This window comes from Bombus bifarius, unplaced genomic scaffold (genome assembly GCF_011952205.1).
Source record: "Bombus bifarius isolate JDL3187 unplaced genomic scaffold, Bbif_JDL3187 scf7180000007979, whole genome shotgun sequence".
In the NCBI taxonomy this organism is placed as follows: Eukaryota; Metazoa; Arthropoda; class Insecta; order Hymenoptera; family Apidae; genus Bombus; species Bombus bifarius.
Genome location: NW_022884364.1, coordinates 2,965,310 through 2,978,415, shown reverse-complemented (window position 1 = coordinate 2,978,415; position 13,106 = coordinate 2,965,310). Strand labels below are relative to the sequence as shown.

Here is a 13,106-nt window from a genome sequence, read left to right as displayed (position 1 = left end):
TAATTGTACAGAATTTATTTTAATTAGAATTTTTTTGTTTGGTAAGTCTGGGATCAGTTAGGATCATATTTACTCTATCATTTAAATCTGGCGTTATCTGAAATTTTTTCAATCTTCGTATTAGCGCCATATTTTTCTTCTGTAAATAAAAATATATATGAAAATTCGATCGGACATATACATATATACAACATATATATATATATAAAGGATACCTCTTGAATTTTAATCATCTTTTTCACTGCCATTATTTTTTTATTATTTTCGTCTGCTGCTTTATTTAATTCTTCTAATTCTCTTCTCAAATTATCTCTCTGCAATGTTAATGAATCAATTTTCTGTTGAATAGTCTCATTGTTTGTCTTCTCAATGCATTTTAAGTAATTACAATGAACTTCCTTTAATTCTTCCTCTAAGTCATTGTATCTTCTCTTCACATTTTCCAATACATATGTCCCCTTATCTTTCAATTGATTCACATTATATATTTCTATCTCGGTAGTTGCACATTCTTTTTGGCATTCTAATAATTCTGATTCAACATCGTCTATCTCCTTGTACATTCGGTATAATTGATCTGAAATCCGGCTTTCTTGAATTCCACAATGTTGCAATACCACTTACAAATATTACATTATTTATCAGTTTCGTAATTTGTCACATTAAAAGATATTACAAATTGAACAAAATAGAGACAGAAACATGAATTTGTATTACCGAATGATAATAATTGATCAATATTATGATTGTTACAGTCCATCTTTTCAGTAGTGTGTCTAACAACTTACAATTTGAACGGTTTTGCAATATGGCGGCGTGCCGCCAAAGCATTCCCGCGTAAACCAATGCTATATCTTGATTGGTCGAAACGGTCCAATAGAAAACGTCCTTGTTGCCGACAACTTAGCGAAACGCTCGACAGATGGCGAGAGCATTAGCTCAGTATTCGCTACGCACCCGCTGTTCGCCATTGTATCGCGATTGCTGTTAAGTTTCGTGTTTGTGAGTGAGAATTCATCCGGTTTATCGAATTCTGGAGTTCTTCTACGCATTGGGTAAGTCGGAAATCTTATGATGGTGTAATGCTATTTCATTCGTGCTGTAATTTTCATATGCTTTCACGATTATGCGAGCAGAGCGTGATTCGTCTTCGAGGGACGACGTATACATTTTTTTGGGGGTTAGTTTCTGACCCTCGCGCGTCAGCCCTCTTCCGTACGCGTGGTCAAGTCGTAGCATAATCGTTCAAACCTTATTCGAATTCGTAATTTATAACAATTTCACGAAGAAACCCATTTAGAGTATTAATTAAACCATTGAGGTTATATATCGAATATGATAACGAATTCGATGTCTTTCAATGATAATCCTATGCCGTAAAATTTTTAGACGCTTTGAATCGACAGCTAAGTCAATAATTTCGGCCATGCGGCCAGGCGTGTAACACGTAGTTAGAATTTTGTATCTTACAGAAACGTAAACGCGCGGATATGATGCGATGTTTGTATACCGGTTTTTATTCGATTAGTTTTTCTATATTTCAGCGTCATATAATGACAAGTCAACTGAATGAAACCAAGCAACTGAGCATCAATATTTCCACGAACGTTATCTCGCTTGATAAGAATACAAACTTTACGTATCGTACTTGCTACTTTGCGCAATACATGTATCGTTATATTACAACGCCTAAATGGATGCACGTATTTTTTATTAATATTATTTTCAAATGATTTGCGATTATTTATCGTGTAACTTGAAACTGAAAGCATAGTTTTATAGTATTCGTATCAACGATTCTTTGTTATCTAACTCGTTACTCAACGCAGGGCGTAGTAATATACGGAAAAAAATATTCCATAACGAACGACACAATTGCTTTTTGCGTATCACGTGTTTACTTGCATAATACTTTCCGGAAATATTTTGCGTTATCGTTAGGTAATATGCGAATCGTGATTTTACGAACGCAGTAATGGTTCGAGGTACAAGTGAACGATCGATTTATTGTGTAAAACTCTGGCATGCGGAATTAAAATCGCTTTTACGTTGTTTTTACGACGAAACATACTCCCTCTGTGAACCAGGAACGATGTTATCCGGCGAGAGCGGGGATTAACGTTTTTGTGTATGACGAATGTGGCTCTCTTAAGTTGTAATGACACGATTAGCGTTTCGATTTAATCGAGAATCTGTTAGATGAAAATTTATTGGATCGATGTTGAATCGCGCTTATACGGAGCTATATTCAAGAAATATTTATGCGACGATATATGTACTGCTGGACTCTAAAAGTAGATGGCGCCATGCTAAATCAAAATTAACAGCAAGTAAGGGCTGCTTAATATACACACTTTATTCATTTTTGCGAGTGTTTCATATTATTCGCGCTTCCACTACGTAAACAGTTTGTAATAGAATTTTATTGCCGATAAGGTTTGAAAATTTCTAGATGTTAATTGCAAAGGCAAAGCTCTTCTTTATCGATTACGATACTCTGATTCACGATCAGTGATTAATACAAGCATTGTTTCATCAAATGAAAAATTATTTTCATTTCTATTAGTCGCGTCATCGATCAATCATCGCAGTATCGCTTCATTTATCAATTATATTGCGTTAATTATTTTTTAATCACCAAAGAATTATATCGAGGTATACAATAAAAATATTTGATAATTTAAGCTAAGAACGAGCTCAACATTAACTTCTATATTTGAGTCATCTGAATTGAATTTCATCTATTAATAAGATTCATAAAACAATTATCAGGGATTCGATGCAGCCAATTTCCTTAATACTACCAGCTCGTTATCGAACAATCCCACGTGCATTCACGATTTCCTTGCCCTTCACTGGCGTATCTTCTGATCGTTCCACCGTGAACTTCGGCTTTAATGCCTATTATTTTCTTACGACGCTAACCGCTTCTGACAGTTGTTTGCCAGGTTCCGCAATTAATTTGCCGATTACATTGTCGAGTATTCGATCGTACTATTATATTCGATTCATGCGCACGCCTGCCTTTGTAATTTGCTAGTTAATTCAGATCCATCAATCGTGACGCTTTTGGATAGAAAATTTCCTTCAACGAGACAAATTCTATCTTTCACAAATTGTATAAGTCTTTAAGGTATTGATAATATACAAATTCAAAGAAACTGTAAGGTTTAGAGAGCAACTCTGCTGTGCTTCATCAATTAGTTAATCAGGTGACCCCTTAGCTAGAAACTTTAACGATCCCGATACTAATAGAAGGCGAATCAGTCCTAGCTAGATCGATTTTATCCTTGTGAATCTAAATACGATGTAATTTATTCGTAACGAAAATAAAACGATACCGTCAAAGATATAAGATGTGTAAATAAAGAAATTGTTATATTCAAGAGATCGAGAATCTAAATATATACCAAGGGTTATCCTGTCGCCGTTCGATGTCGATGATCTATTCGCAAAATCTCAGACAATCCCTCTATCTATAAACGACCCTCATAACGCTCCGCTGATCTACTTTTTCCTTCAACCCTTCCATCCTCCTACTCCGTCGTCTTCACTTTCTCCTCTTCTTCTCTTCTCTTCTCGTTTTCTCATTCCACTCGAACACTTTCTCCGAGTCACGAATGGTAAGCGGTGTTTGTACCCTTCCTGTGTTCGACTATATATATATATATATATATATATATATATATATATATATATATACACATATAGCGAGGCATCATTCATAATTCGAGAATAGAGCGCGATATCGAACGTTCCACGGGAAATTGCCAGGAAGGTTCCAAGGGAAACGCGACCCCCTGATTGGCTGATGCGTGGTGGGAGTATAGGAGCGAGCTAGTTTGGGCTAGGTCAAGCCGAGTTAGGTCGCGTTCAGGTAGGGACATCCTTCGCGAACGGGTGGTGGACGGCTGGGGGTGGATTTCTACCGGTGGGGTTCGACACAATGGCACAACAAACCGTTGCCCTGGCAACTGGTCGTTCGAGGTTGCCATCACAAAACTTTCCAACTTGTGACTGCAAACATTAATGCTGGCACACGCGTTATCGAGAGAGAAAACCGACGAGGCGCGGAGGTGGCCGCGTGAGTTCACACGCACGCCCATCGTCACGCGAGCACGCGTGCTCGCGACACGCACCGCGGTGTGTCCCCGCGTGGAAAACAATGAGAAAGGGAGAAGAGGATGCCCGTGGTCAACCCCCGCGCACTACCCTGTTTCATTATTTTCGGTGGTTCCCGCCCTCTTACTTTTTAATGCGCGCCTATTTGGTAACCCTATGGTGTAATCGTGGTGTAAATTACCTCATGCGCGGCGAATCGTGTAGGGTCTGTTCCTCTCGGGGGTTTCGTTTCGTTGTTTCGGATGATCGAGATGTTGTAGCAATCCTTTATCCCTTTCTGTCTAATTCGAATCGGGATATCCGAATTGTTTAAATCGAAGATTTCGATTTTTAAACATTCGAGTTCTCGCAATGTCTTTACGTCTCTTATCTCACTCTGTTTTTCGCCAAACTGTTCTCGTTATTGATCTCGTCCAAAACGCAGTCACTACGTCATCCGGCACACTGATGTAATTACAGACGAACTGACCGAGCCTTTTGTCCATTATGATTAATCGTTCGAGTACTTTTGCATCTTCATTATCGTACCGCGATAGATTCAAAGACCATCAATTTGAATAGTCGTACACACGCGCCAATTCGGGCCAATTAATTTTATCGTTGATGAAATTCGTATTCGGGTTCGATGTAAATCGATGAGAATTTATCCGCAAAAGATAGGCCCTGCGCTTCCGATTAATTTGTTCCGACGTTGGAGACACGAATCGAAGTAATCGCGTGAACACGGGCCGATAGCGTGGCCTCGCGAATTAATTGTTTCGATTAATCGCATAAAAGAGCATAATTGCATAAAACTCGAGCTACTTTGACCTCGATACGATTTTTGCCCGCTCTGTTATCGCGATGCTGTTTATGTATTTTCCAACGCGATCCGTTCCTTTTTAACCGCGAAACTTGGTCTGGATATCGGCTATGCATGACAAAATGGTTCGATGGAATTTATAAAAGATTTGCCGCCGAATCAAACCATTGATCGATTGACAAAATTGAACGATAGAAACGCGTAAAGCTCTTTCTTTTTTCCGGCCGATATACGTAGTAAATTTTTTGGATTTAAGATTTATCGTGACGTTTGGTAACGGTGCTCCAGAGTGAGATAAAATAAATTATTCTCTTTCCATTTTTTTGTTGTTCGTTACAAAGGCACCATCGAGCAATTTATTTCTTTGTTTGCTTTTTTTCGTGGCCACGTTTAAATGAAATATTTCAATTCGCCTGTGGCTGTGCATACAGTGTATGCGGTTGCCTGTGTCGATTAATGTCACTTCGATATCACTATACATTTTCAACGTTACAACGTTACAAAGGAGTCTAAAGTACACTCGTATATTTCCTATTGGTTCAGATTCGAATCTATTTTTCGAAACGCCAATTTTTAACCATTTTTATATCCTTTCGAAACTTCCCAGGAACGACTTTCCATCTAAATTAACTTTCTGCCTCGTACTTGTCGTTCGTAAAAATTTCCAGGCTTTGTATCTGTCGTAAAATATTCAACAATTTTTTTTTTTATGAATTCTTTGACGTTTTTCATCTTTCACGTTTGATCAGCCTATGGCGATGATCTTCGCGAAATAATAGGACCAACGAGAGATTGAAAATCCATTATTCGACAACGTAGTCGTCTGGTGGAAAAGAATTTTTCTGTACAGTCGAAGCTCGTGCGAGGATACGCGAACGACTCGTTCGCAAAAATATGTCATCGATTCGCTGACTTTCGTGGCGTTCCAGTTAGCCACGTGGTTCGAGGAAAACACTTGACCAGGTGAAGTGAAACTCGCGCGCGCGTTAAACGCGTAAATGACACACATCCGCGCTCTAATGGGAAACATCCAGCTGGATGTTTTATACCGATAAGGCATTGAAACGATTAGTCGCCTTTCTGTTTCGTTCCTTCTCTTGAAAAATTTCAGCTCGTCCCCGTAAAATAATCGGCGCAAAATAAAATTTTTGAATTATAGAGATATATTAAATGATCTCATATTAAATGATTCTTACAGATGTTTTACATTATGGAAATGATCGACCCCCATAAATCATTTGCGTTATAAAAGTTATTGGTTCGGAAATCTTTTATTTAATTGGAAATATTTATCGGTTAGAGACATTTTGTTAAATTCGATTAATCATTCGATTCAGTCATTGTTGTTTCGCGCTGTAATTTTTAGTACTTGCCAATTTTTCGTCGCTGCATCGCTGATGTTTCAATAAATATTTCAATTTTCATGGCGTTTTTGGCGCGTCACAAAAGCGTGCAAGAGTTTTACGGTCAGCTGCTTAGTCGAATTGCGTTGAGCTGAATCGAATTGTATCTCATCGATCCGCGGACAGCCAATTTGTTTGGCGAGAATTCGTGCCGATCGTTGTTTTGTAACCGGCTAAAAGCAATTGAGAGAGGATAAAAGCTCTGAACATTACGATTGTGCGAGTACATACGTGTATGTGTATTTTTTTCAATATAGTATGATGGTAGAAATGGCAAGCGTTATGTAACCGGATGTTCTTACGGAATTACGTTATTCAAAGCTTTGTCTATCGACTTAGTGAAACGAAATCTGGATACGATTCAGACGATCGGAATTTTCTAACGTTCTTAACTAATTTGCATCGATTATGGAATTTTCGGAGAACCTGGTATAATTAGGAAATATGTATCTCTTTTTAACTCCCCTTGCAACCCTAGAATTTCTGTATCAACGTTGTTGTCATTTCAATAAACGAAGAGACTTTAAACAAATAGGTCGTAAAATTTTCTAGATCACATTACGTATGTTAATAATGAATCTTTTGTATTTTTTCAAGTATAAACAATCTTTCAAAATAGAAAAGTACACACTATGGTTAATGATTAGATTGAAAACTATTCAAATAATAACACGGGGCTAACTTGGTTCTTGCTATTAAGCGAGAACCAAGTTCATTGCGCTATTTGCGCGACATTTTCTCGCCTTTCCTCTTCATCTTTCAATCAATACGTACGAAAAAAGAGACCCCATGTGTCACTGACAGAACTGGAAACTTCTCACGGGGAAAAAGTTGTTTTGGAGTCGTGCCAAAGGCAACAAATCATACGTTCTATTTTTATATCCAGAGATTGCCTTGAAGAGAGAAAGAGAGAAAAATGTAGATTTATTAAAGAAACTGGATGAGATCAAAAGGTAGGAGAAATTCACGAATATGCGGTTAAAGCGTATCAACACGTTAATTTTCATAAGCTGTCGAGCAAAGATGTATTATCAAGTGCTACAACAGGTGCTTTTCGTTCCATTAATGATGCGCGTCCTCGATCGGATTTAAACTATTCAGTGGTACTAGCAATTTTACCGAGAAGATGTATTGTCGCTTAGAATGTCAATTGCGATTTAGTTTCGTAAGCCGACCGTGATAAAGACGACACGATTGTTCACTGGAGGGTGGCAGAGACTCGATCGACTTCTGCTTTTTCTAAAGAAATTTTATTCCAAACACGCACATTAGTAACGCTACCGTGATTACCGAGTAAAAAGTTTGTATAAAAATCGCTCGACGCTATATTAAAATTTAAAACGTAATTCAACCAAGTATCCAAGTACCGATCAAACGTCATTAGCTGAACTAATTACGATACATGTTAGCGTAGAAAAATCTTTCTCAGTACGTTCGAAAATACGTATATATCGTTATTGCATGTTGCATTTCTACCTAAACGATCCTGATCTTAAAATCTCCTCGTTTGCTAACAGAGCAAAACTTTTGGCTTCTGTTCACGATGTAATAATCTCTGTCTTCCTCTTGAGACGCGAACCTCGCACAGAAGAAACTTCCTCCTGTTTACTTAATTCCTCTCGCGCCCGTGAATATTTAATCGTAAGATCACTGTGGCTGCGCGATTGCCCAAGAAAATTGCGAAAGCGCATTCTTCGTGCGTCCCTCTGCCACGCGCAGTTTTCCTTTTCGACTGCTGGCCACCTCTTCCTTCGCTACTAGTAGTCCTTGGAGGCAGCCGTTGTGTACGTACTTTTACAACGATGGAATGCAGCGATTGCCAGCGGTGTCGCTGATCTAGGCCTGCCGCTCGCGAATGCCGTCGAATCGCATCCAGCGTGTACAGTTCGTCGCGATCACGCCGACTGAATCTCGTTGATACGTTCTCTCTTGCAAATTACGCGCAGCTCGCGCTGTGCATTCGGCGAGTTCCGTGCATTTCTCACCCATGGGAATCGCGACGCGTGGAAGGACAGAGGAGATCACATTTCAGAATATATTCTACAATGCATACTTTCGTTCTCCTGTGTGTCATTATTCGTAATAATTGGTTAGCATTGTACGACAGTTTCAGACTCATTGTTAGCTACAACGTGATACGAAGGTTTCAGGTTATTAGCTTAGATTCTGAGAACTTATTTAAATTGTAAAAAAAGATATTGAAGAGATAGTACAAACGGAAATGTTTAGTGTAGTGAGTTAAGTATCCCTCCCCCTTCCCCTTTTTTATGACGGTTCAAACCCAATGTCAGACTTTGTATCTGAATAATGGAATATTTTTATTCTGAAACATTGAGATTCGAAAGCTGAAACTCTAAAACAGTTTGCTCAATTATCCTGTCTTGTTCATTCTTTAAATTAGTGTTACAGTTTTACACTTTTACAGTTTCACTTGTTTCGAATATACTTTGCTATATTCCAAGATAATACGATATCGAATTAATTGTTTGAGATTCTCTGGTGAAATTGGCTTTTTGCTAGGTTTCCTGTTTACAAGATTCCGTTCTCTATTGCCGCTAGATTGCACGTCGTTAATTAATTTCCCTATCCAACAGTGTAATAAAGTTCCGTCGTTGAACGCGTCGGTATTAGTATATGACTGGACTATGATTATTTTCCCGTCTGAAACATTGTTTGTCGTACCGTTCGATTGAACGCCATTGTTTCAATGAATTTTCCTGATCATCGACATAGTAGACAAATTGTTGCGATTCTTTCGTAAAAATAAACATGTTGTTTGAAGCAAGATATTCTTCGCGATTTCGACGGTAATTGATAATTTTGACAACACTCGATATACAAGAATTTCTCCAAGGTAGAAACAACGTCGAATCGTATAGCAGGTGCCGTGAATAGTGGTTTGTTCGATACTACAGATTTCCAATCTAATGTGTGTACGTGTTTTACCTTTCATGAGAAGTCCAATGTTTCATCAAGTGTCTACCGTCTTACAAGACACTCTTGGTACTCCGATTATTAATTTTCATGAATCATTATAAACTACGTACATACATGAAAAACAGGTTTCGCGTAATTTATTTTATTTCTTCTAAGAAACTGACACGATTAAAATGTTACGGCGACGAACGATTTACTCGATTCAACTCGTCGACCTTTGTTGTCTGACGCGAGCAATTAAAACTAATTAGCGAACAGGTACGAAACTTTTTCGAGAAAAAAATGCAAGAAACAGCGAGTCGACTGAAACGCGCGAGGTTTTTACAATTGCTTGTCGACAATCTCCAAGTTTCCGACAGTAATGACCGTCTGGGCATGTTTCTCGAATCGATGAATGAGATGAAAAGGAACAGCTTTGAATGGCAAGCGTGCGTTTCACCATCTATATCCTGATCCTTGTCTCGTTGAGAACATAAATCGACCAAAAAGGAAACAAAATTCGTCGTCAGGAAATTTAAGATTCCACTCTCGGGCTACGTACGTTCGTTTTTATATAGACGATGTCTGAACTGACGTTACCGACAACACGTGAATTTCACATGGAAGCGATTAATAAGTATCCGACGATGGTACGCAGTCTCGTTTTCGTTCTCGTTTTCTTTCGTGCGTATATTAAGAAGGACACGTGGGCAGCAGGAGCACGCGGCTGAAAGCGAAAGCGAAAGTTTTGCTGCCACGAAAGCGAGAGGATCGCTTCTCCGTTGACAAGGTCGTGCAATGGCAGGTTCAAGGTCATCGCGGATAGAGAAACAATCGCGAAATGAGGACAGTTGCAGCTGCCCTCTCGCGCGCGCTACGCGTCGCAATTGCAAGCGTTTTGACGTTCGCCGCGGTATATTCCCGGCGATTGAGATTTCGAAATACCAGACACAACACTTTTACATGATGGAGTAACAATTCGTAGAAAAAGGTCAGAAGTTTTTATCGAAAAAAAAAGGAGTCGAAAAGATTCTATAGCAAAATTCTTATATTACTACCATAATTAATAGGTATACGTACTTGTTATATTTGTAGTATTACACTTATATTTCTTATAATTATTGGCTTGGCAGAAAAGTAAGTGTGTCGGCTCTTGATCTACCAAGAAAACCAGTTTCACATGGCTCGTACGTCACAGATAAGATCAATTTATGAGAATGATACTTTGTATTTATAAAACACTTGGCCCTCGTTTAAACTTAAAAGTCAGAGCGAGCAATTTTGATGGTTGAACATGAAAGCCTATTTTAAGATTAAGAAGCCTATTTTTTGCCTAATTATGCTCGTTTTCCTCTTTTTTTTTCAAGAATTCTTTTCTCGAACGTTTCACGGAATGTAAGAAATGTAAGAAACCGAACCTCGAAGAAATGTAACACCTTCTTCATGAAGATGGTACGAAGAAACTTTCAAATCGCTGGTACAGTCATAGAAATACTGTAGGAAGTTCGTTCACTTTTATATCCACAAAGCTGACGGCACTGCTTTTAGAACAACGGAATGTGTACATTATTACGCATGACGTAAATTCCAAGCAGAATATGAGCAGAATTGCCAGCTCAAACGCCGTACACTCCCCTAATAAGGATATTGTGCGTTGTTACAATGCGACTCGATCCATTCGCTTCTCCTGCATTCCAACAATGTGCAATAGTCATGGATCTCACGTCATAGTTATGTGTACACACAATATGTAGCTCGCGGTTAAAAGTGAGTGTACAATGCCTTTTATTAACGATATACTCTGTTCTCCGGCAATAATTTCGACAAGCCGGTCATTGTGATGCCAGGGAATCTTCGTGGCTTGAATGAAAGTATTTTGACTTAGAATGTAACTGGCATCGACCTTTCCTGCTGGTTCCCAACTGGTGGCAGATTCTCTTTCAAATGTTAATTCGGGATCATTATGCATGATCTTGGCACACTGACCATTTTAGATTCGTCGTGAATACGACGATGAGTCTCATTTTCATACTCGACGTACCGGTAACTGTTTTTTTCTCTTTTTCGAGCCCTTGAAGCGCAACTAGGAAAGATTTTTCATGAAGTATATTTGTTTTGGAATAGTTATATTTCAACTCGTAAGATTTCGTTATTTTTAAATATTGATACTATCTATATTTTAGCGACGAGAGACGATAGCATCCTGCAGATATCTGTTGCATCGATCTGTCGATATTTGGTAAAGATTTTGGTCGAGTTTAGAAGTCACAGAGCGATAATGCGAGTATCCCAATTGGGTCATCTTCATAGTTAATTTACCAGCTAAGTGTACAAGCTCCACTGGGGGCTAGTTTATCCCTGGGTTTTTAGTTGTCTCGCGCGGATAAGTAACTGACTGGCTCAAGAGTCCCTCTGCCGTGAGTTTTCAAATGAAAACTGCCCGGTGCTTGTTTAAATTTCTCTCTACGTTACACGCGATCGCCTCGGCGACATGCGATTCTCAGTTTAAAAATCAAATATCTGATTTCTTTCTAAATCGGATGTTTCTTATTTAGGTATAGCCTGACAATCAAACGAGTTAAGAATAACGAATTTAAACAACAAAAACGCTTCATAATACCTTTACAGATACTGTGATCTTTTTTAGCTAAGTATTAACTTCTAAAACTAAATTTTATAGCTGGCTGTAGCAAAGGGATAAAACGATCCTCGGTATTTCTATTAGGTTGTATTTAGCATAAACTTGTGTTTTTATTATACTATCGAGCGGAGAAAACAGGACGAATATTTGCTTTATGGAATTATGGAATTAAATTACATTTTGTTAGAAATAAACAAATACTCTCAAACGGTAGTGTAATAAAACTGTTTTTTTTGTTATTCTACCTTTGATATAGTGTACAGGTGTAGCATTGCAGAGCTTGATTTTTCCTTCTATCTGATTATACAGGGTGGTTGGTAACTGGCGGTACAAGCGGAAAGGGGATGATTCTACGCGAAAAAGAAGTCGAAAATATAGAATAAAAAATTTTTTTTTTAATTTTTCCATCGAGACAACGATCTACAGTGAGATTCGTTATAACGAGACGCGATAAAGTGCACGTGTACCGAGCGAAAATTCAAAGTCGATTTTCTCGAAAACAAAGCCTCGAACGAAAAATTTTTATTCTATATTTTCGACTTCTTTTTTCGCGTAGAATCACCCCCTTTCCGCTTGTACCACCAGTTACCAACCACCCTGTATATTCGATCGGAGAAGAAGCTACGTTTTCCTATGTACAATTCGACGTATAGCGTAGATGCAGAATTCTCGAACTCGCGAAAAGATCCTCGATACATAGTTATCGTATACACCCTGGGATTTCCATTTAAATGCCAGAGTCAATCGACGGGAATGAGGCCACGGATTCGCATGCGTGTTCTAGCCGGCTGATTTTAATTCCTTCTGCCCTTTTGCCTATCCCAGCTGCTGCACAATTACACCCGCTTTTTCTCTTTTGTTTCGCAATGAAACACATCCTCCTATGTCGAATAATAAAGTATCGAGGTTGATTAACTCAGAAGGATATTCAGAAATATTCTGTTAAGGATCTCTTGAATTGTAAATGCAAAGTTTCTTAATTGTCAGATGCGGTTCCCGTATTTGTTTTAACGTCTTTTGCGAACAGAGAATTTTTACTGTCTTTTCGAGCAGACAATCGTCCCTAGATAATATTTTGGCACGTCTAAGTTCTTACAAATATATAAAATATATTTCAAGCGATACTCGTTGTTCTAATTTTTCCCTCTGATCTTATTTCAACGAAACAATCGTTGATGTTAGTTAATATAATATAATAATCGAAGGTAAGCGAAATTTGATT

At 38.3% G+C, this 13,106-nt stretch overlaps 2 protein-coding genes across 4 annotated transcripts in view; one reads left to right on the top strand and one right to left on the bottom strand.

Annotated features, from left to right (window-relative positions):
* Positions 1–11: 11 nt before the first annotated feature.
* On the bottom strand, positions 12–839 carry LOC117204656. The gene is made up of 2 exons (XM_033442265.1): positions 216–839; positions 12–139 (listed from the first exon to the last, which is right to left on the bottom strand). The coding sequence occupies exons 1-2, from the start codon at positions 561–563 to the stop codon at positions 20–22; spliced, it is 468 nt and encodes a 155-aa protein (XP_033298156.1). The 5' UTR covers positions 564–839; the 3' UTR covers positions 12–19.
* Positions 840–928: 89 nt separating this feature from the next.
* The window catches only part of LOC117204652 (heterogeneous nuclear ribonucleoprotein K), a 92,936-nt gene continuing 80,758 nt past the window's right edge, over positions 929–13,106 (top strand). For 2 of the 3 annotated variants that reach the window (XM_033442256.1, XM_033442252.1), the window contains exon 1: positions 929–1,055. The gene's annotated coding sequence lies outside the window, so the exon portion shown is untranslated. The remainder of the gene's footprint in view (positions 1,056–13,106) is intronic. The other variant, XM_033442253.1, reaches the window with a different exon arrangement.